Source organism: Lampetra fluviatilis, chromosome 56, assembly GCF_964198595.1.
Source record: "Lampetra fluviatilis chromosome 56, kcLamFluv1.1, whole genome shotgun sequence".
NCBI lineage: Eukaryota > Metazoa > Chordata > Hyperoartia > Petromyzontiformes > Petromyzontidae > Lampetra > Lampetra fluviatilis.
In genome coordinates this window covers 4,822,533-4,847,010 of record NC_136330.1, presented here as the reverse complement: position 1 = coordinate 4,847,010, position 24,478 = coordinate 4,822,533, and the positions used below count along the sequence as shown (strand labels likewise).

Below are 24,478 nucleotides of genomic sequence, written 5' to 3'. Positions count from 1 at the left end.
GGTTCTGGAAAGCTCCACTAGAGGCTGTATTTGGCCTACTATTCTACGCCGGCAAGGTGTTTTGGAAGAGGTGAGGGTGCCCACACTTTATTTCAAAGGGTTAACAAGCCCCATGTTTAGAGGGCACGTTCTCCTAAGCACGCAAAGCCTCGCTCACGCACGCTCGCCGCGCCCTCCGTTAAACTTCACAGGAGGAGGGGGTGCGTCACAGTGGCTAGGAAATGTTCTCTCCTTCACCTGGTATGCAGGAGGTCGTGGGTGAGATCCCAACGCCGACGCCTGCCGTATATTTGGAGTTTGCGTGTCTCTCTCTCTCATCATCACGGTGGCTAGGAGATGTTAACTACCCTCGCCTGGTGTGCAGGAGGTCGTGGGTGAGATCCCAACTGCTGACGCCTGCTACTGTATATTTTGGAGTTTGTGTGTCTCTCTTCATCATCACGGTGGCTAGGAGATGTTAACTACCTCGCCTGGTATGCAGAAGGTCGTGGGTTCAACCCCGACCCTGACGCCTGCTGTGTATTTGGAGTTGATTGCCTCTTTCTCTCTCTCACCATGGTCACATGGATTTTTCCATGGTCACATGCAAACATGACTCCTCGTAAAAAAGGTGTCAGTTTTGTTGCCAGATAAAAAGGGTAAAAAAACTATTATCATATTTTTTACTGGCCAATGAGGTTCCAATGGTCTTTGCCTTTGTTTTGTTTTTTGCGTGCGTGCGCGTGGTGTGCGCGTGTGTGCGTGTGTGCGTGTGTATGTGCGTGTGGCGTGCGCGTGTGTGCGTGCGTGCGCGTGTGTGTGCGTGCGTCGCGTACAGCTTAACGATGAAGGGGTGGTCGCACTCGAGCAGCACGTCCTTCTCGTTGTGCACGTGCTGCTCCTGCTTGAGCCGGATCACGTCGCAGATGCTCATCTTCTTGAGCGCGTAGTGGTGGCGCGTCGTGGGTGTCACGCACCAACAGCACGCGCCCAAACGTGCCCGTGCCTGCGTGCCCAGGGGGGGGGGGGCGAGAGGAGGAGGAGAGATGAGAGAAAGAGGGGAGAAGGGAACGGGGAGATAGGAGAGAGAGGGGATAGAGGGGGCAAGGGAAAGCCGAGTGGAGAGATAGGAGAGAGAGGGGATAGAGGGGCAAGGGAAAGCCGAGTGGAGGGATAGGAGAGAGAGGGGATAGAGGGGGCAAGGGAAAGCCGAGTGGAGGGATAGGAGAGAGAGGGGATAGAGGGGGCAAGGGAAAGCCGAGTGGAGAGATAGAAGAGAGAGGGGATAGAGGGGACAAGGGAGAAGCCGAGTGGAGGGATAGGAAAGAGAGGGGAGGAGAGGAGAGGGGAGAAAGGAAAGGTGAGCGGGGAGGAGAGGTGCGAGAAGGGAGATGGTAGGGGAGTAAGGGGAGAGCGGAAAGCGGAGAGGCGATAAGGGCGAGGGGGGGGAAAGAGGGGAGAAATGGCGCAAGTTAGTGGCCGAACAATTCAGGTGGTTCGATTCCATCTCCCGGCAACCGGCCAGTGCGACACATTTATATTCAATGGCCCTGCCTCTAACCAGCCGGCAGTATCACAGCCGGTCGACCGGCGGCGGGCGGGGCGGCTTGTGGTGAAATAAAGTGTGGGTAACTCCCCGCCTCTTCCGAAGCTCCTGGCCAGTGTGGAGAAGTAGGCCAAATACACCCTCCGAGAAGGTGCTCTCCAGACCTACTCCGAGACGAGGCCCTTCCACCAGCAGTGCCTTGTGAGCTGTAACATTCTAGAGCTGAAGTTTTCGTGACTGCAAGGATCCGTATTCTTGGTTCGTGACTTTACCGAAAGAATCAAGAATCTAGCAATAACATTTCAGAGCTGAGCTCACTGTACCCCTTATTTCTATTTTATGTTGTGACCTTTGATCAACCCTTTCCCGTCCCGACGACGTACGTGCGGACTTGCAGACGTCGCGCAGCGGGAAAGGGGTTGAGGGCGGCACATTTCCGGGAGGTTCAACCAGCGCACAGAGTGAGCTGGAAGCTCCTCCCCCTCCCTCCCTCCCTCCCTCCCCTCCCCTCCTCCCCTCCCCCCCCCTCCCCTCCCTCCCTCCCCTCCCTCCCTCCCTCCCTCCCCTCCCCTCCCCACCTCCCTCCCTCCCTCCCTCCACTCCCCCCCTCCCTCCTCCCCTCCCCTCCCCTCCCTCCCCTCCCCTCCCCTCCCTCCCTTCCATCCCCTCCCTCCCTCCCCTCCCTCCCTTCCTCCCACTTTTACATAGCAACGCCCAATCAACCACTAGCACTGCCCACTGACCGTGTAGCCCCGCCAGAGGTCGCAAACGGGTTTTGATTCCTTACCCGTACCCGTACCCGACCGCACCAGGGTCACAATCGGGTACCCGTACCCTACCTGATACCCGGCTACCCGTACCCGGCCGGGTATATCCCAAAAGTGTAACGCTCTCCGTCCAGGTGTGCAGGAGGTCGTGGGTTCAATCCCGACCCTGACGCAGGGCTGAGCCGTGCCCTCCCCTCAGCCAAATCAGTGACAGCAGCAGGCGTCAGGGTCGGGCTCGAACCTATGACCTCCTGTAAACCAGGCGAGGAAGTTAACATCTCCTAGCCACCGTGATGACGATGAGAGAGAGAGAGACACGCAAACTCCAAATATACAGCAGGCGTCAGGGTCGGGATTGAACCCACGACGTCCTGTAAACCAGGCGAGGTAGTTAACATCTCCTAGCCACCCTGATGACGATGAGAGAGAGAGAGACACGCAAACTCCAAATATACAGCAGGCGTCAGGGTCGGGATCGAACCCACGACCTCCTGTATACAAGGCGAGGGAGTTAACATCTCCTAGCCACTGTGATGATGAGAGAAAGAGAGAGAGAGAGACCCCGAGCTAGAAATGCTGATAGTGTTCTCTGGGTCTGACACTGGTGAGACTAGGCCATAAAGAAGGCTGCTGTCTCTGGTGTAGGCCAATCAGTTTCAGAGACAAAGCATCAAATATTATCAGAGCCACACGTACCGTGTGTGTGGTTAATGCATTCACTTGATTCCTTGAAAAAGGTTTAATCTATTTGGCATTCGAACATTTTTACACAACTCCTGTCTTATTACACTTAGTTTTTTTCGGTAAAGTCACGTAGGTAAAAAATAAAATAAATGAAAACAACTAAATTAAATCACGTCGTTTCGGAGGCAACACAAGCTTCCGTCTTCAGGTGGAACCGTCACAGCCAAAGTCGCTGTAGTAAGTGAAGATAGCTAATAGAGAAACGCGACTCTATAGGGTAAGAGGGGGGGGGGGCATGATCGGCTAAGTACGGCGCGAAAGAAGTTTGGTGGGCGACGATGGCGGTGCGACTGGCGCTGGCGAAAGGCAGAAGACTCCCTCGATTTGAAGTTTTCGTGACTGCAAGGATTCATACTCTGGTTTTTTTCGGTAAAGTCACGTAGGTAAAAAATAAAATAAATGAATTTGTCTGTAATGGTTCCACCTGAAGACGGAAGCTTGTGTTGCCTCGGAAACGTCGTGATTTTATTTGTTTTATTATTGCCAGAAAAGGTAAACACAGATTTATTATTTTTCATACTCCGAGGCTGGCAGAAAAAAAAGGTCCCCGTGTTTTAATTCCAATTAATTCGAGCCGAGAACAGCTTTCGCCCGAAGGCTGCCACAACAAAGCGAACAACCCCCCGCCCACACCACCCGGTCATCAACGCCACGAGAAAATACGAGGCAACAACAATCATCATAACGACAAATGCCGTCGTAACCAACGCTGCTGCTGCTGCTGCTGCCCCCCTTATTAAAACCAGCACACCGAGACCCTGGAACATTCAAGCGGCACGGCGTCCCCACCATCTCAGCTGTTAATTTGGCATCTCTCACACACACGCACACACACACGCACACGCCACGTACACACACACACGCACACATGTACACATGACACGCACGCACACACACACGCCACGCATGCCACACGCACACACACACACGCCACGTACACACACATGTACACACGACACGCACGCACACACACGCCACGCATGCCCACACACACGACACGCCACGCACACACGCACGTACACACCACACACACGCACGTACACACGCACACACGCACGCCACGTACACACACACGCACACACGACACGCACGCACACACACGCGCCACGCACACACGCCACGCACACACACACACACATGCACACGCACGCACACACACATGCCACACACACGCCGCACACACGCACACACACATGCACACGCACATGCACACGCACGCACACATGCCACACACGCACACACGCCACACACATGCATACATGCCACACACACGCGCACACACGCCACACACACAAGCCGGGGTTTGGCCGATTCAGCCCTTTCTTTTTAAAAAAAATGTCTCTGCGTGGCCTGGGCCGCCGTGCTGATTTTTTGACGCGACTCCGAGGAGCGGAGAAGCGGGCAGACGGACGGGCACTGAAGCCGTACGACGTGGAATCGACCCCCCCCCCCGCCACCACCACCCACCACCCCCCCGGCCAATCGCGCCAGACCCGTCCGTCCGCGTCGCCCCACCCCCCCCAATTGTTTCTTGCGCGCAGGCAGCAGAGAGCGCTAAACCCGACTGCAGACGACGCATCATCCCGTGCGCAGGCACGGCAAGTCCTCGTTTAACGCGCTTAACGTGGAGGGGGGGGGTGGCCAACGCGGACCGATTACGCGCGTCCGTGAGCGCGCGCGTCAGCGTGTCGTTATCGCGTCGTCGGCCGCGGTCTATCCACTGCTGGATTGTTTCGTCATCCCCCAATACGCGCGTGCACACGCCGCGCGAGAGCGGCCCGCGTGTAATGTGCCCCCCCGCCCCCGTCACCCCCCCCCCGTGGAGACGAGTTTGCGCGATATAAATAACCCGCTTTACCATCGTCAACAAAAACTTGGACATGCGCACGTATCAGTCGGGTGCCCGCTCATTATTAAAGCCGAGAATTGGCGACGCCGTCACGTTTCTTTCACGCCCGCGGGCTGCGACAGAACGCGGTTGCACGACCGCGATGGGACACCCCGAGCGAACGGGGGCACCACCACAACCACCACCACCACAACCACCACCACAGCCACCACAACCACATCCACCACCACTACAACCACCACAACCACCACAACCACCATCACCACAACCACCACCACAACCACCACCACAACCACCACCACGCACGATATCGTCGCTCGCTGGAACAGAGCGGGTGCCGTGGTAGATGTTACCTCCCTCGCCTGGTACGCAGGAGGTTGTGGGTTCAATCCCGACCCTGACGCTGCCTGCTGCTGTATATTTGGATTTTGCGTCTCTTTCTTTCTCATCATCATCATCACGGTGGCTAGGAGATGTTAACTACCTCGCCTGGTACACAGGAGGTCGTGGGTTCGATCCCGACCCTGACGCCTGCTGTATATTTGGAATCTGCGTGTCTCTCTCTCTCATCATCACGGTGGCTAGGAGATGTTAACTACCTCGCCTGGTACACAGGAGGTCGTGGGTTCGATCCCTGGACCGTGAAGCTTCCTGTAAATTTGGAGTTTGCGCGTCTCTCTCTCATCATCATCACGGGGGCTAGGAGATGTTGACAACCTCGCCCGGTATACAGGAGGTCGTGGGTTCGATCTTGACCCGGACGCCTGCTGCTGTATATTTGGAGTCTGCGTCTCTCTCTCATCATCATCACGGTGGCTAGGAGATGTTAACTACCTCGCCTGGTGTACAGGAGGTCGTGGGTTCGATTCTGACCCTGAAGCCTGCTGTGTATTTGGAATCTGCGTGTCTCTCTCTCATCATCATCACGGTGGCTAGGAGATGTTGACAACCTCGCCTGGTACATAGGAGTTTGTGGGTTCGATCCTGACCCTGACGCCTGCTGTATATTTGGAGTCTACGTGTCTTTTTCTCTCTCTCTCTCTCTCTCCGGGTGGTCGCGTAGATTTTTCTCCGGGTCCTCCGCTTTTTCCCCTCCACGTTTAGAATCGACGTCACGAGTTCAGAGTGCTTGTCTGCGTCTAGACATGCCCACACGACAAGCAGCTTCGTTGGGCTGTCATTTGTGATTGCCAGGTCGCTTCTGAAGAATAACTATGCAGCTCAGTGCGCCTTACCTGGTCTATTAAAAAATAGTTTAGTTTTAGATGGGTGCGGGGAGCGATAGACTGAGTTCACCTTCACTATGGGAACCTCATTTGCCAGTAAAAATATGATAATTGTTTTTTTACCCTTCTATCTGGCAACAAAACTGACACCTTTTTACAAGGAGTCATGTTTGCATAGACCGCAATACCTGCAGTCATAATACAAACAAAAGACATAACTCTGATAATGTGCACTGTCCTTGAGTTCACCCTCGACAAGGGATGTGATGCAAGCCGATGGATTGTTTTAACACTCAATTCGCACACACGACGCACGCGACCCGCTCCACGCGTCACCGCCGCGCTCACCAGAGGGCGCCGCTGTTCGCAGAAACGCAGGCGGCGCGCGAACCGCCCCGAATCACCTTGCGGAGGTGAACAACCCCACGCCGGCAAAACTACACGGAATGAACGCGGCCCTCTCACTCTCTCTCTGTGTGTGTGTGTACTTTTTGATACGGCGTGCACGTTTATCCCGGGTAATTTCCCCTGCTAATTGATTCCAGTGCATTACGCACCGTGAGCAAAGCTGCAATTAAGTGCTTCTCAAGCGCCATCGCAACGCTAATTTACCATAAGGTTATTGTGACTTTTTAAATAGCTCGCGAAAAAATGTGTGCTACCCGCGACGCCGGGGAAAATGGGTTATTAACTGGCAGCTGAATGGCTTTGAACCCAGGATCTGAACTCATGTTTAGAACTCATGATCTAAACCCATGATCTGAACCCAAGATCTGAACGCAGGATCTGAACCCAAGACTGAACCCAGGATTTTTACCCAAGATCTGAACTCAACAACTCAGTGATACAGGTTCAATCATCTGACCCCAGAACTATCCACCGTCCGGGGTCAGGTGGGATGGGCTCCCAGTGGCCATGTCAGAGCATCGGAGCCGAAAGCTGAAAGCCGGCGATTGACTAAACGTTCATAGGCGGCGGCGAGTGAGAAGAGAATATCTCTCAATTTCCGATTCGGATTTTCCCCAAGCTCACTCACCAATGGACTGCATTTAAACCCCCTACAATCCCCCCTCCCCCCCCCCCGTAATATTAAACACGGTATACCAGTTAATTTCAAACAAAAAACACGCTCCGAATATTTATATAAAAAATACATTGTACGAGATTGTCATTCGACGCTCTTTGAAGAGAACAAAAACGCGGGCGGCCGCTGGGAGTCAACGATAAATACATTTGTTAGTGGGGGGGGGCTCAAGCCATCTCATCACCCACCCCCCTCAACCCCCAATGTGTCTCTATGAGTCTCTATGAGTCTGACCCCACACACACCACACGCACGCACACCAGACACGCACCCCGCACACGTCGCGTGCGCACACACACACACACACAAACACCAACACGGCAACAACAACACAACATCTACTAATCATTGTCCTGCGCGTCACCGTCGATTTGTTTTGTGGCCGTTTGTACGATTCAAGCGCGCCGCGTCCATCACCCACGAGTCGATCCGTTTGCACGCGCGGGTTTTGACGCACGCGCATTGTTCACACGGAAATCCATTCCGGTCAATAGATCGGTGAAATGTTAAACGCGGAGAGAAGATGGTAGATCGATTTATTTTTTTCTTCCCCAAGGACCACTCGCCCCCCCCCCGCCCAATTGCTATCGTGTTCAGCCAATGCGTGAACTCGGTAAATCCTCCTAGACAGATGCTCGTAACCCGCATGGGACTTGGGATCGTAACCACCCTTCCCAGCCAGCGGTGTCTCTATCCTTCTTTCTCTTGAACTTCTCTATACTCGTTCATTCGCCACGCATAGTCAGCGAAAGACCTTCGCCCCAAACATTTGATCTGACATATATAGCCAATTAACATTTTTGGTCTTGCCAGGTAATAATTATTATTATCATTGCTTCATAACATAATCTTTATTTATCCTGGACAAATCCGATGAGCCACAGAGGCTCCATTCCCATAGACGTCCAGCACACGCCACTGGCGGAAAGGGCCTCCCCCCCCCCCCCCCGTCTAAGGCGACCTCCAGACGTGTACCTTGGCCTCGTCTTCCACCACACGCGACCTGCCGCTGAATTCGCTCGGTGGGAGGGATTTAAGGAACGTTGAGACTTAAGAATAATTTTACCTGCCGTGCCAGGAGGTGACCTATGGTTTGCGAGTCAAGTGCCGCTGCTCGCCAAATTGTAAACTTTTATTTTTTATTTTGCCAGGGTAAACCATGTAGCTTTTGTTTCAGAACCGACCCGGCTATCACACATGGATAGCTCAACGAAGTGGCCTCATCATCATCGTCGTCGTCGCGTGGACATGTATAGCAGCAGCCAAACACTGTAAACGCGTGACGTTGATTCGTAATGTGTAGGGGAAAACTAGAGGACCCAGAGAAAAATCCAAGTGGCCACGGGGAGAGAGAGACACGCAAACTCCAAATATACAACAGCAGGCGTCAAAGGTCGGGATCGAACCCACGACCTCCTGCATACCAGGCGAGGGGAAGCAGTTCTCCTGCTGTCGTGATTTATTTTATTTTATACCTACGTGACTTTACCGAAAGAACCAAAGAGTATGGAGGATTCCTGCAGTCATGAAAGCTTCAAATCAAGATTTAGGCGAGGAAGTTAGGATCTCCTAGCCACCGTGACGATGATGAGAGAGAGACACACAAACTCCAAATATACAGCAGCAGGCATCAGGGTTCGGGATCAAACCCACAAACCTCCTGCATACCAAGCGAGGTAATTAACATCTCCTAGCCACGGTGATGATGATGAGAGAGAGACACACAAACTCGAAATATACAGCAGCAGGCGTCAGGGTTCGGAATCAAACCCACGACCTCCTGTATACCAGGCGAGGTAATTAACATCTCCTAGCCCACCGTGATGATGATAAGAGAGACACACAAACTCGAAATATACAGCAGGCGTCAGGGTCGGGATCGAACCCACGACCTCCTGTACACCAGGCGAGGTAGTCAACATCTCGCCACTGTGAGCACCCTACGATATCGCAGCTGCTGCTGCTGGGGCAGCAACCCTACATTTCTATAAATATATATTATTTATATATATGTAAAAAAAACATTCTGTCTTGCTAGACGAATTAGAATACGCCCCGGGGGACCCATCGTTTGTGCCACCCCTGACTTAACCGTGGCGCAGTCAAGCTGCCGTCTCAGCTGATGGGGGGGGGGGCGAGCGGTTATCTGTCCGCTGTTGTGAGTCTTCAGGGAAATGAGTCTTCCACCAGACATACGAGAGAGCGAGAGATCGAGAGAGAGATCGAGAGGGAGAGTGAGAGATAGGTCGAGAGAGTGAGAGAGAGAGTGACGGTGAGTGAGAGAGTGAGAGCGAGAGAGAGTGAGTGAGGGTGAGTGAGCGAGAGAGAGTGAGAGATAGATCGAGAGAGCGAGCGAGCGAGCGAGAGCGAGAGAGGGGGGGAGGTTACATAAAGCAAAGCATAAAAAAAAATACGAAATGATGAACGAAGCAAAGTACCGACTACACCGAGCATCTTCTTGTTTCCACTGATCGTAAAAGAGAGAGTGAGAGAGAGTGAGAAAGAGAGTGAGTGAGAGAGTGAGGGTGAGTGAGCGAGAGTGAGAGATAGATCGAGAGAGTGAGAGAGTGAGAGAGAGAGTGAGTGAGAGAGTGAGTGAGAGAGTGAGGGTGAGTGAGAGTAAGAGAGTGAGAGATAGATCGAGAGAGTGAGGGTGAGGGTGAGTGAGCGAGAGTGAGAGATAGATCAAGAGAGTGAGAGAGAGTGAGGGTGAGTGAGAGAGCGAGAGTGTGAGTGAGAGAGTGAGGGTGAGTGAGAGAGAGAGAGAGAGAGTGAGAGAGAGAGTGAGTGAGAGTGAGGGTGAGTGAGAGAGCGAGAGTGTGAGTGAGAGACTGGGGATGGGCGCGCGGGCGCGCGGCGACGAGAGATTAAATTGTTTTTCAATTCTCGCGGCTCTGGTTTGTCGGACGATTCGAGCGAAGAAATTCACCGCTCGAAGCCACGTTCCCGACAGCGAGAGCCCGATCAGGCCGCCTTCCCTAAAGCCATCGCTGCAGCCCCCCACCCACCACCCACCACCCCCCTAATCAAGAGCAGACCGTCTCCCGGCCACACCTCGCAGCCCCTCCGCCCACCCCCCCCCCCGCGCACGTCCTACAACACCTGGCAAGCCCCTGGGGCAAGGGTCGCCCATCACAGCGCTAGCCGTGGGGCACCGCCGTTTCAGCTTCCATCTGGCACCGCGCGGCCTCAACGCGCAAAAGAAGATTCGCGGATCCGGAATTGTGACTCTTCACCCACCTCAAGAGCCACCACTAAAACCGGACGGACGTCGGCCTCGAACACCGACGGATATGCCGACGGACGACGAACCCCCGGGGGCAAGCTGCCCGTTACTGTACCAACCAGGCTGCTCGAGCCTCCCGGCATAGCGATGAGATCAGGCTGCGATCTGGGCGATTCGCCATTCATTTTTTCACCTCCCCGACCGATTACGGTAATTTCGAGAGATTTATTTTCTTCCGCAAGCGACAGCCACCGTGAGAGCGGGGGGGCGGCGGGGGGCAGCGGGGGGCGGCTGACATCACTGGAACGCGTTCGCGTGGCGGGTTGCCGCGACGACCACATTTGTTTTGGCCTCGTCCGGCTCTAGTTTTTCTGGGCTCGCGATTCGTTCTCCCTCACCCTCTCGCTCTCCCCGTGCCACAAACAGCGGCGCGCCCCTGAACCGCTCTACGCCTTACGTAGGCCCAACGGCGGTGACGTCGCACAGAGGGCCTCCGACACACGGACGAGGCCCTTCTCAGCGTCCCAACGGAAACGGTGAAAGGCTGCCGACCTCCTCGCGCGAAAAGTGGCGGCTCCCGCGTGGGCAGGCGGGGGGGCGCTGGATGAGCGTAACGTGCGCGGACGCTTTCGCAATCCACTGCTGGATGAAGGACTTCCCCCCCCCCCCCCGCCAACCCCCCCACAACCCAACCCCGCAAAGCGCGGACTAATCCCCATCTGTTCCAAACTCCCTTCCAGCGGACGTTGAGGAAGAGCCCATACACAGAGGGCTGCAGAGCTCGGGCAATCGTTTGGGGCCGGCCCCAAACACTTTGCTGCTGCGGGTCGCTCCTCCCCGTATGCACGTTGGGATTCTTTCGCAACGTAACGGAGCCAACCGGGCGAATCGGAGGTGCGGGGGAAGGACAACAAACGGAGCACAAAGAGCAGTTCTGAAGAAATGAGTTTGACAATCTAGATCAGGGGTGGGGGAACGTCCGGCCCGCTGGGGCCGTACGAGGCCCGCAAAATCATTTGGTGTGGCCCTGCCAAGGTAACCGCAGGCGGGACTGGAAATTCAATAAATCTCGGAGCAAACCTGGAAGAGCAGTTGCGAGTAGCAGCAACATCATCAATACCAGCTAACATCACACGCCTCGCCAAAGAGAAGCAGTTCCAGCCATCGCATTAGGGGCGAGTTAATTAAATGTTTGACCAAATATAACGGGCAAATTTTGAAGTTGATGATTTTGTGTGGCCCGCGAATGATGTTATAAATATCCAAATGGGCCTTGGCAGAAAAAAAGGTTCCCCACCCCTGATCTCGATGATGACGATTTGAAAAGTGCACAGCTTCCCAGTCGCTTCCTAACACCAGAAGGAAGAGCATTCCAGACGGCCGGAGAAGCGCATCCGAAAGCCCGCGATGCGATGACCCGAGGAGTTCGCGCGATGGTTTATGCTCCTTTGACGCGATCAGCGAGGCCTCTGTGTGTAACGAGTGCGACCTTTAAACAACGTCACGTGGATGCCAACGCAGCTCGGCGCGCAGCGGACGGACACGGTGGGACCTCGAAGTCCCCCGTCACGACACGCGATGCTGCCAGAGAGTTTTGTGCGCGCCGCGTATTTTTGTTTTTTGTGGTGCCGAGCACGAACCCAAACCATGCCGACGCTGGCCTCGCGAGACTTTACAATCCGGTTCGGGGGCCAAGCAGGGCCAGGGGCCGGGCTAATGAACGCACATATTGCATCCGGTGTTGCCGGGAAGCAATTGTTCATCGTTTTGTTCATCACATTCTCCACAACGACGTGTAATTAGTTTTATAATTTCGTGTCGAACGAGGACCCCGTACAGTGAAGAGTCCTTCGCCTGTAAAATCGGCGGTTCAGACACCGAAATAAAGCGGGCCTCACTGCTGATGAGACACGGCACGCCGAAACTAGTGCACGTTTTTTGTTGACTTCAAAACAATGCTGCCGAATGTACGCACTCCCAGACAGCCGTGCGGTAAATGGATTGTGTAAAAAATGGATTGTGTAAAAAATGTATTGCGTAAAAAAAAAAAAACACATGTATTATATATGTGGAGACGCGCATGTATATTGCAATTGCCTAGAGACCCCATCAGAGACCGGTCTGCAAGTACAATAAATTGTCTATGGCGCGTATTCCAATCGTGCACCTCTCCGAAACACCTTCGTCACGCTCTATCCGCTGCTCTACGAAGCTCGCATTGACGTGTCCGACTTGCGCCCGGGAGATCCGGTCCGTCGGTCCGCTGCCGAGAGAGCGAGCGCCAGCCTGACCTCCCGACCGCTCTATTTTAATTCCAGAACGTACGCAGGCCACCCGTTTTTTTCTTTTCTCAAAAGCGAAGCCAAATCTATAATTCATGTCGGGCCGCGGTTGCGTAACTCGTATCGAAGCTAATTATAGAACGCTCAGCGGTTGCACAACGTGCCCCAAAGTTGGCACATCCCAGGAGATAGTTTGAGGCAGGTGCGATCCCGCGAGTTCCGTACCGGACGAACATCCGTCGCCGTCATCATCATCATCATCGCCGCCGGCCATGGTCAATCCACTGCCGATGCCGGCCTTCGTGATGTTGCGATTTAACGAAAAAGCCCGCCCCGCAGATTGAACAATGCGCCGATAGAAAATGGGCGAAGCGCGAAAGCGCGGGCAGCACACGGCGTCAAGCAAAACCGCAAACAAAAGAGGGTTTAGGCGCAGGCGCAAAAAAATCGAGCTCCGAGTTTTTGGTTTAATATGGGGGGGGCGGGTGGCGGGGATATGCGCGTGTCGGAGATGACGGTCGAGATGCCGTCGATTTGGTTTAATACGGGGGGAGATGCTTGTTTAAGATCACGGTCGAGATGCCGTCGTGGCCAAAGCTGCGGATGCCACCCCGTCTCGCCAACGACGCCATCTACCCTCCGCCCACATTGCACAGCTGCTGCTGCTGCCCCACTCGACACGTGGCTTGCGAGCCCCGCCCTGGCAGCGTCCCTCCGTCTACTCCGAGACTCGCACAGGAGACTCGCACAATCAAATGGAGACTGACGCAATCGTGCTGGAACCTATGCTCGCACAGAGACCGACAGACCCGTGCAAAGACTCACTCACACCACACACACACACAGACCAACCGACTCACAAAGAGACGCAGAGACACGCACAGACCTATAGACTCATATAGAGACCCTGACAGATCAAGACAGTGAGCCACAGATCCACACAGACCTATGCAGAGACCCACACACAGACCCACGCAGAGACCAACAGACAGACCTATACTGAGACCCACACACAGACCCACACACAGACCCACACACAGACCCACACAGAGACCCACACAGAGACCCACGCAGAGACCCTGACAAACCAACAGAGGCCCTAACAGACCCACACACAGACCTATACTGAGACCCACACACAGACCCTTTCAGCATGTGGGGAAAAACGTATCCGTTTCTGTTCGACAAAGGAAGTCCTCCCCAGCATTCCCCCTTCTGAGATCATCTGGAGATGCGGTAACTTTCATCGGGAGCCATGTTGACGTCGGAGTGGAGTGGGGGAGTGGCGGCAGAGTTGGTTGGCACGCCGCAAAAGCGCAGCGGACGTTCGGTCCGATTCCGGGCGACCGGCCAACGTCACCGGCTGAAGTTCACCAACCCGCACTGACCGGCGTGGCGAAGTATGGTCGAACAACCCCCCCCCCCCCTCGCCGCCCCCGTGATCCAAACAGTTCCGGGGATGCCTTCACCCATCAGCGGACCGGCTGCACGAGGAATGTAATGCCACCATCATCATCACGCAGCCGTGGTCAATCAACTACCAGATTAATGCCTCCATCCCCCCGCCGAACCTTTCGCGATCCTGCGATGCCGATGATTTACCCAGCACCGGTGCATACAAAGTCATCTAATTGCTGTTAACGCCATGAATAGTGAAATCGTGGCAACTTAAAAAAAAAAGTATTTTTATACAGTAGCGTCATTTCATGCACCCGCTTCACAGGTGCGGAAGGAAACCCGGAGCACCCGGAGGAAACCCACGCCGAGTGCGAGGGGGCAACGCTCTATCCCATACAGAAGGGAGACCGGTGGAAGTCTGAACAACTTTGCTGCACCGCCTTCTGCTGGGAAGAAAGTGAGATGGAGCAGATGGAGATTAGTCCACACGCGAGTAGAAGGGAGTGAGATGGAACAGATGGAGATTAGTCCACACACTTTGCTGTAACCGCCTTCTCCTGGCAGAGCCTAGGGTATTGGCTCCTTCTCAACACCCACCCACGGGTAGCAAGGTAATCAGGGAAGGGAATTTGTTCATGTAATCCACCAAACGCTGCCTCCAGTGTGTCGAATTATATAAAGGCCACCAGCACCTCCGCGGCAAAGTGTTTTTTTTCTCCTCTTCTTGGTTCTTTCGGTAAAGTCACGTAGAAGGGAAATAATAAAATAATAAAAATAAAACATCATAAAATCATTCTCACGACGTTTCGGCCACAACGCAAGCAGCCGTCCTCAGGTGAAGAGCAGGTCTGTCGGAAAGACAGCGTCTGAATGGGAATGTTTTTTTTCTGTTCTCATGAAGAAGAGTTTCAAAAGTCGGAGCACGTTTTATATCTATATATGCAAAGCTACGGAAATAGCACGGTGCCTGTTGATATAAAATCATCTCCTATTTTTCACTGTTGACCGCAGGAGGTAGTTGGACCGCGTTCAAAATCGTGCCGCCACAAATAAGGCTCACGATGCACCCGGCGGCGTTTCAATCGATCATAAATAGGCGCCCCCGGTGGCTAGGAGATGTTAACTCCCTCGCCTGGTATACAGGAGGTCGTGGATTCGATCGAGATCCTGACGACGCCTGCTGTGTATTTGGAGTTTGCGTGTCTCTCTCATCATCATCATCACGGTGGCTAGGAGATGTTAACTCCCTTGCGGTCGACGTCGAGAGGGGGAGTCACGGCCGAGGGGGCCCTTCGACGGGAATTCGGTTGCGGTTGCAGCGGCCACCGCAAGTGACGATCGTAAATGGATTTTTTTATTGTTCCGCTATGACAACGTGTCGCGGAATCCGCACCGCCCCCCCCCCGCCCCCCGCCCCCCCGCGGACTATTGTTAGTCGCAAGGCCTCTTTCTCACCAAATCCCTTTGCGTGGAAATGTTTTGACAAATGCGCCGCCGCTTTCCCCGGGGGCGGCGGGGCAGGCTAATGACGTGCCCATCCACGATGGATTTTTGCCAATTTTCCGTAATCCCGTGTCCGTCCGTCCGCCAGTCCGCCCGTCGTTGCCACGATGCAAAAAGCACCGCCTCCCCTGAGCGCGTTCCCGAAGTTTGAGGTTTTTTTCCGGAAAAAAAACCGACACGCACACACAACGCGCACAACACACACACAACGCACACACAACGCGCACAACACACACACAACGCGCACACAACGCACACACAACACGCACAACGCACACAACGCACCTCGGCCCGCGAGGCTGTGAGCAACCGTGCCTCGTGTTCACGACTTCAAGAGAGTTTTGAACTGGAAATCGCGCGGAGCGGATGGCTAAAACGCAGGTCAGACTGACCCCCCACCCCCCCCCCCCAAAGGCCCCCCCCCAACCCACGTGACAAACGACCGCCGTCGGACGAAACGAACGATGCGAACGGCAGCCAAAGGGGAAACGCGTGGCGCGAGGACGGACACATCGACGGAGCGACGCCAAAGATCAAAGTGGGTAGAGGGGCCAGGTAAGTCAGGTGACAGAGGGCGGTCTCCCCCACCCCTGACCCCCCCTCCCCCACACCTGACCCCCCCTCCCCCACCCCTGACCCCCCCTCCCTCCCCCATTAGGGGGCTGTCCCATGGCCTTCTCTGCTCACGTTCGTGGCCCGTGCCGGGAATCGCAAACGTTAAAGAGCGGTGACGAAGAGCCGCGTGGATGTGTTGAACTTCGTTTGCACCGTACGTAGCCAACCGTGCGAAAATCGGAGCATGGTGAAGTATGGTCAATCATCCCCCCGATGATCAGCACCTCTGGGGGGGGGGGGGGTCTGGGGGGGGTGGGTACGATGAAACGACAGGACGTGGAATCGACTAGCGTCGTCGAGGAACTGGGAGCGATTGGCGTTCGGCACAGGAAGCACCGTCGCCCAGCAGTGGATAGAGCATGGCCCGCGATGATGTGGTGGGGGGTGAGGGGGTGGCTGGGGGGGTGGGGGGGTGGGTGGGGGGGTGGGTGGGGGGGGTGGGGGGGTGAGGGGGTGGGGGGGGTGGAACGACACGCGGACGAAAGCGGCATCCCGATAGCCGGGCCGGGCACACGGGCGGTGAAATAAAATCACAACGGAATGGTTATCCCCCACCACCGCCCCCCCCCCCCCAACTGCCCCCCCCCCCAACAGCCCCCCCCCCAAAGACCCCCCCAAAGAACCCCCCCTCAACCCCCCCCTCAAGCCCCCCCCCCGCCGCCCCCCCCCCATGACAGATCGTAAACGGGCCGTGTTCAGCTAAATCAAGCAGGGGGAAGTCGGCACGCGGCCCCCTCCGTTTTAAAACTTCTTTATTTTGAAAATACCACGACGAAAAGGCGCTAGTAAACCCGCCACAGCTACTCGGCTCTATGTTATTGTTTTTTTTATTCCGCGAATCCTCGGTCTGCAGAAGTACATTCCCCCCCACACCGCCGCCAAAATAAAAAAAATATATAAATATTTACTCGTGGCAAAGTCGCCGAGCGCAGCTGGCAAAGTCGTCGCCGCTGTCGAGAAAGAGAAAGAGAGAGAGGAGGAGGAAAACAAAGTTAGAGCCCCGGGCTTGCGAACGGCAGGAAGGAGGGTCGGAGACTACGAGCCGGCACACACCGGAGCTCCTGGGTTCGAATCCGCGAGAATTAAAACCCCTTTCTTCCCATTCCTCGAGACGTCTGCAAGTCTGCAGGGCGCAACTCGGCATTAAATTCCGATTGAAAGCTTTCGCGACTGCAGGGATTCATCTTCTTGGTTCTTTCGGTAAAGTCACGTAGAAGGGAAATAATAAAATGATAAAAATAAAACATAATTGTATTTTATTCTGTTCTCTTTTTATTAGTTTTTTCAGACGCTGTCTTTCCGACAGACCTGTTCTTCATCTGAGGACGGCTGCTTGCGTTGTGGCCGAAACGTCTGTGAGAATTATTTTATTATGTTTTATTTTTATTAATTTATTATTTGCATTCTACGTGACTTTACCGAAAGAACCAAGATGATGAATCCCTGCAGTCACGAAAGCTTTAAATCGAAACTATGTAACGCGATTTTTGTTCCTGGGTCGTGTTATTTTCCAATTGTTTATGCCTCAAAAGTACAGAAAATGGCTGTTATTCCCCACAAACTTTGCTTTTGTGACCGGAACTTTACGTGAAGGAATGACGCAAATGCACACCGCGTTTTCTCATTGAAAAGATGTAAATTTCTAAATATCACCGTTCTGGTCACAAAAGCAAAGTTTGTGAGGAATAATATCCGTTTTCTGTCCTTTTGAGGCATAAACAATTGGAAAATAACACTTACTACCCAGGAACAAAAAAAAATATTTTAGTAGTAGGTTTTTACCCTTTAAACTGGTGCAAAAACTGACACCTTTATACAAGGCATCATGTTTGCAATAACCGCAACACAAGCAGTCAAAATGCAAACAAAAAGAAACAACTCTGATAATGGTAATGGACAGTGCATATCATTACCATTATTAGAGTTGTTTCTTTTTGTTTGCATTTCGACTGCTTGTGTTGCGGTTATTGCAAACATGATGCCTTGTATAAAGGTGTCAGTTTTGTACCAGTTTAAAGGGTAAAAACCTACTACTATATTTTGCCACTGGTAAAGGAGATGTCTCATAATGTAAATATATTTTTGCTACACAGTGCAATTCATGCCCGGTCACAACTCCAGGCGCCGCGGCGTTCACACGTTCGGAGTCGGGGGAGCGTGCCGGCAAATTAAAAAAACAACCGCCGTACGGACAGTCCGTGTTCTAAACCACACCCGCCCTACTCGGCACGCTGAGCTGAGAAGACAACAATTCTGGGCTGTCTCACCCGCCGGTGAGTGGGTGTGGTACGGCCGCCACTGCCGTTAAGTGGAGAGGGGGCGGTGGGGGGGGGGGGCCCCCCTCCGCTTGCGGTTTGCGTTAATTGCTACGGTTACACCTCGCCCCGGGCCGCCCGCCCGCTCTCGTCTGTACCGACGCGGCAATGTTCCCTGCGGAGCCCCGTGGCGCTAATCTCTCGGGGGGGGGGGGGGGGGGGTCCGCTTACTCGGTGAACAAATTGAGATGTTAAGTACCTCGCCAGGTATACGGGAGGTCGTGGATTCGATGCCGACCCTGGTGTTGCCATGCCCTTAAAGCTGTGGTTCTTAACCTGGGGTGCGCGCACCCCCTGGGTGTGCGAGATGCCCTTTCTGGGTGTGCGAGACACGGACAGATTTTTCGTTCGAAGGTAAATCATCGAAAACACAAATCAAGCACGGGCAACGCGAGCACAAACCCTACGCATGTATTGACATTGTACGACGGAGAACCAAAGGGGTGCAAGGCTGCAGTAAAGATTAAGAACCACCGCCTTAAAGGATTGCTCTTAGAGTCTCATCATCATCATCTCCCACCATCTGCTTCGTAGGTCATCTCCACGTTATGGGGTTGACTTGTCTCTCAACGACCGCTCTCACGGTCTCATTGTCACCGGGATTTGGCTTTGGGTCACTGATCTCTGGGTGGCTAGGAGATGTTAACTGCCTCGCTAGGTATCCAGGAGGTCGTGGATATTTCTCCGGGTCCTCCGGGTTTTCCCTTCCACATTTAAAATCAACATCACGCTGCTACAAATGTTCACGCGCTCATAAGCCACTTCGTTGAGCTATCATTTGTGGCCGGGTCGCTTCTGAAAAAGCGCTACGTAGCTCAGTAGGGCCTTACCTGCTAAAATATCCGCCTATCAAGAAGGCACACGAGGGGGTGGATGGCCAGCACCACGCCCGGCCGCCTTTGTCTCCCCAGTGGCGATGTTTACAAACCGCGCCAGGTACTAATTAGAGGCTGAGTCGACCTAGAGGAGGGCCCAGGCACGGTTCAAATAATCGTCACCGGGTGTTGGTGGCCGTGAGCGGGAATCGAACTCGGGGCCGCCGGGTTCGTAGCGCAGCGTAGCGCTAACCGCTGCACCGCCGCTCCACACAGACGCACATAGACACGCGCGCGCACAAACTCGTAAATACAAATTGCGTAACAGGCAGGGCAGATTTACGGGGCGGCTCGGCTGTTCTCGTACCCCAACCTCAGCCCCCCCCCCCACCACACACCTCCCCCCCCAACACCCCTACAGCGAGGAACGGCGTCTTCTAACCCGGAGACGCTTGGCCGCTCCGAATGTGCCCAATAGGAGCCGGGCGACCGCTCCTTCTCCGGCATACCAATCGGAAGGGGCGATTGGAGATTAGAGCGGCGGTGCCGGGCTGGAGGAGGAACCCGATGAGCTATGAAGCTCTTCTCGACAGATGTTCAGTCTGGGCGGGCACTGCAGTAGCTGGGAGATGTTAACTACCTCGCCTGGTGTGCAGGAGGTCGTGGGTTCGATCCCGACCCTGACGCCTGCTGCTGTATATTTGTGGTTTGTGTCTCTCACTTTCTTCATCATCATCATTATCATCACGGTGGCTAGGAGATGTTAACTACCTCGCCTGGTATTCAGGAGGTCGTGGATTGGACCGCGACCCTGACGCCTGCTGTATATTTGGGGTTTGTGTGTCTCTCTCTCTCTCTCTCCCCGCGGTCGCGTGGATTTTTCTCCGGGTCCTCCCACATTTAGAATCGACGTCGACGGTTTGCTGAAAAAAAAAAAAGAGCAACGTAGCGGCACCTCAGCGGGGCCCGACCCGGTGAAATAAAACAAAAAAAATCGTTCAGTTTTAGTTTAGCAGGTAGCAAAACCACAGCCGTGCCCGCCAACCTCTGGCCCCGGACAGAGTCGTTACGCAACGCGGCGTTGGCCACCTGATCCACCCTGGCCCCGTGATTTATTTTATTTATTCCCCGGTGCAGGGGGGGGCACAGGGGGGGGCTCACCGGACGGAATCCCTCGGGGGAGCGGCTTCACGCAAGCGTGGCGGCGGCGGCGGCGACGCGAAATTCGGCTGCCGCTAAAAATCTGCGCTTTTTTTATTCTTTGGCAGGCGATGAAGCGACGCGGAACGTGGCGGGGGGGGGGGGGGAGAGCCTCGCCCTCGACGTTGCCGCACCCCACTCGTCGCGGGGCATCCGCCACCCGCTGGGGTCACCCCGCCGCTCGTCCACGCCGCGCCAACCCACGTGCCGTGCCCCCCAATGCCTCTCTCGCCAACCCCAATCCCTCCCCTGCTTGATCCGTCGCTACTCCACCCCACACCAACCGCCACTCACCCCCGACCACCTGACTCCCCCCCCCCCAACATCAACGTCTCTCTCACCAACCCCACCTCACTCACGCCAAAACCGACCGACCACTCACATGGACACGGCTCTCGCGTTCCCGGCTGAAGCGTTCCCGGCTCAACGCGTTCACAGCTCACAAGCCGGGCCTCCGCACCCGGCCCACAAGTTCCGCTACACCGATGAGCGCGGCTGGCGACGTACGACGCCAACGAAGCTCATCGTGCATGCAACGCGACCGGTTGCTCGGGTCCCAGGCTTCACGCCCGAGCAATCGGTTGCGCGCAACTCGAGTTGCGCGCGACCGATTCGAGAGCCGCTCGCGGGATCCTGGCGATGCGTCACGTCATCACGCGGCCATTGAGGTGTCAACCAACCGCCGATGCTAGCTGTCCGTCGCCGGGAATGGAACTTGGGTCCCCGGTTTTATAGGGCAACGCGCTAAACCACTACGCCACCACTCCACGCCGCATTTTGGCACGCCATGGGTAATTAAAATGGCCGATGAAAATTATGGGTATCTAAAATAAAAAATAAACGGGTGCCACGGTGGCTAGGAGATGTTAACTATCTCGCCTGGTACACAGGAGGTCGTGGATTCGATCCTGAACCTCACGCCTGCTGCTGTACATTTGAAGTTGGCGTGCGTCTTTCTCGCTCTCATCATCACGGCGGCTCGGAGATGTTAACTACCTCGACTGGTATACAGGAGGTCGCGGGTTCGATCCCGGCCCTGACGCCTGCTGCTGTATATTTGGAGTTTGCTTGTTCTCACTGTGGTCGCGAGGAACTTTCTCCACTTCTTCCCTCCAAATTTAGAAACATGCGTCTTAGAATATTTGGCTGATGTAAATTTCGTCGAGCTATCGTTTGTCGCCAGGTCGCTCCTGACCAAGAGCCTTACACCTCAGTGGGCCTGCTCGAAAAAAAAACGAAATGTGGTAATAATAAAATATTGAATGACGATACATTTTAAGAAACCTCCGTTCATCGTAAAAAAAAATCAATATCGTCATTATCCCATCGGCCTACGAGCTCCGCAGATCAATTCAAGGCACCGCAAGTCACGTCAGCAGAAAATGAAGAAAAAAAACAACGCAGACCACTCGCACATAAGTTCCGCCGGGCATCGGCACGACCGAGGCACGACTCCGTATCGAGCGCCAACCAATCGCACGGCTCTCAGCGGAACCCTCGGCCAATCGGAGGCCTGCTTGCTGAACCAACGGTGCAATAGCTGCGGCGAGCGAGCGGGCCCGGGCTTGCCTTATTTAGTTCATTCCTCTCCCCCCGCGGCCGACCACTCGTCAACGCCGCGGTGCGAAGATGTTAGCTACCTCGCCTGGTGTACAGGAAGTCGTGGATGCAATCCAGACCCTGACGCCTGGTGCTGTATATTTGGGGTTTGCGTCTCTCTCTTTCATCATCATCACGGTGGCTAGGAGATGTTAACTACCTCGCCTGGTGTACAGGAAGTCGTGGATGCAATCCAGACCCTGACGCCTGGTGCTGTATATTTGGGGTTTGCGTCTCTCTCTTTCATCATCATCATCACGCTGGCTAGGAGATGTTAACTACCTCGCCTGGTATGCAGGAGGTCGTGGGTTCAATCTGGACGCTGACGCCTGCTGCTGTATATTTGGGGTTTGCGTCTCTCTCTTTCATCATCATCACGGTGGCTAGGAGATGTTAACTACCTCGCCTGGTGTACAGGAGGTCGTGGGTTCGATCCGGACCCTGACGCCTGCTGTATATTTGGGGTTTGCGTCTCTCTCTTTCATCATCATCATCACGCTGGCTAGGAAATGTTAACTACCTCGCCTGGTATGCAGGAGGTCGTGGGTTCAATCCGGACGCTGACGCCTGCTGCTGTATATTTGGGGTTTGCGTCTCTCTCTTTCATCATCATCACGCTGGCTAGGAGATGTTAACTACCTCGTCTGGTATACAGGAGGTCGTGGGTTCAATCCGGACGCTGACGCCTGCTGCTGTATATTTGGGGTTTGCGTCTCTCTCTTCCATCATCATCACGCTGGCTAGGAGATGTTAACTACCTCGCCTGGTATTCAGGAGGTCGTGGGTTCAATCCGGACCCCGACGCCTGCTGTATATTTGGGGTTTGTGTGTCTCTCTCTCCCTCTCCCCGCGGTCGCGTGGATTTTTCTCCGGGTCCTCCGGTTTCTCCCTCGTGACATTCAGAATCGACGTCACCACACGTTCAGAGGGCATTTGTCCACTTCGTCGGGCTGCCACTTGTGATCGCCAGGTCGCTCCTGAACAAAAGAGCGCCGTAGCTCGGTGGAGCCTGCCCTGGTTAAAATAAAAATAAACGGACAGAAATCGCCGGCGCTTCAAATCGCTTCGGCCGAGCGGCAAACTCCGACCGCCCTGGCGACCGATTCCAGGAAACACCGGTGCCCGTCTGTCCCCTGCCCGCCCGCCCCGCCCGCCCGCCCAGGTCGCTTGTGGCCAGGTCGCTTCCAAAGAGGAGCTACATCAGCTCGGTGGGGGAGGGGGGCCTTAATCAGGGAGAACAAAACCATCATTATCAGAGTATTGTTTTTTGTTTGCATTTGACTGCAAGTATTGTGGTTAATGTAAGCACGATTCCTTTAGTTGCCAGAAAAAAGGGGAATACCCCTATTAGTTTAGAGAACAAAACCACCCTCAAAGAAAACAAAAAATGCCATTCGGTTCCGAGAAACTCGCGACGTCGTCCCGGCTGCCGCGCCGGGAGAGAATCGGAACGGAGGCGAGTCCGGAATCGCGAGGCCCCAGCTGCGATGAGCCGTCACGGCGCCCGCCGGAGAGTGGCGGCTGCGGCGGCGTCGTTGTCGTCGCTCCATCCAAATCGGTGATAAACCACCCCACACTCAATCAAGCCGAGAGGGGGGGGCGCAGTGGCGTTAGGGCTCAGGGCTAACGCGTCGCAAATTACTTTGACGCACAGAGGTGCCTGAACACAAAATCGTTTTTTGGTTGGTGGGGGCGGGGTGGTGGGGAGAGGGCAGAAGAGGCCGCGACGTGGCCGGGCACCACGGCGGTGCCGCCGTTGCCCCGCGTCGCACCGCGTGCTCGTTTGAGGCCGAGGCGACCTAGTGGGGAGGGGGCCAAGGACCGGGCCATTCAAACATTCGCCGACACGCAAAGACCCCCGCGTAGCCTTTAACGGACCGCAAGGGGCAAGTGCCGGTGGCGATCGCCTACCAAGGGCGGCACGGCGCACGACGAGGGTGCGGTTGGCGCGTGTGTTGTTTTGCGCGCGCACAAAACAACACACGCGCGCACAAAACAACACGCGCGCACAAAACAACACACGCACGCACAAAACAACAAACGCACGCACAAAACAACAAACGCACGCACAAAACAACACACGCACGCACAAAACAACACACGCACGCACAAAACAACACACGCACGCACAAAACAACACACGCACGCACAAAACAACACACGCACGCACAAAACAACGAACCCACGCACAAAACAACACACGCACAAAACAACACACGCACGCACAAAACAACACACGCACAAAACAACACACGCACGCACAAAACAACACACGCACGCACAAAACAACACACGCACAAAACAACACACGCACGCACAAAACAACACGC

At 54.7% G+C, this 24,478-nt stretch overlaps 1 protein-coding gene across 1 annotated transcript in view; it reads right to left on the bottom strand.

Annotated features, from left to right (window-relative positions):
- Nucleotides 1-24,478, bottom strand: part of LOC144950157 (cAMP-dependent protein kinase catalytic subunit PRKX-like) — a 175,355-nt gene that overhangs the window by 108,604 nt on the left and 42,273 nt on the right. Inside the window, exon 3 of the mRNA XM_078880220.1 lies at nucleotides 816-985. Coding sequence (XP_078736346.1) covers nucleotides 816-985 — 170 coding nt within the window. The remainder of the gene's footprint in view (nucleotides 1-815; nucleotides 986-24,478) is intronic.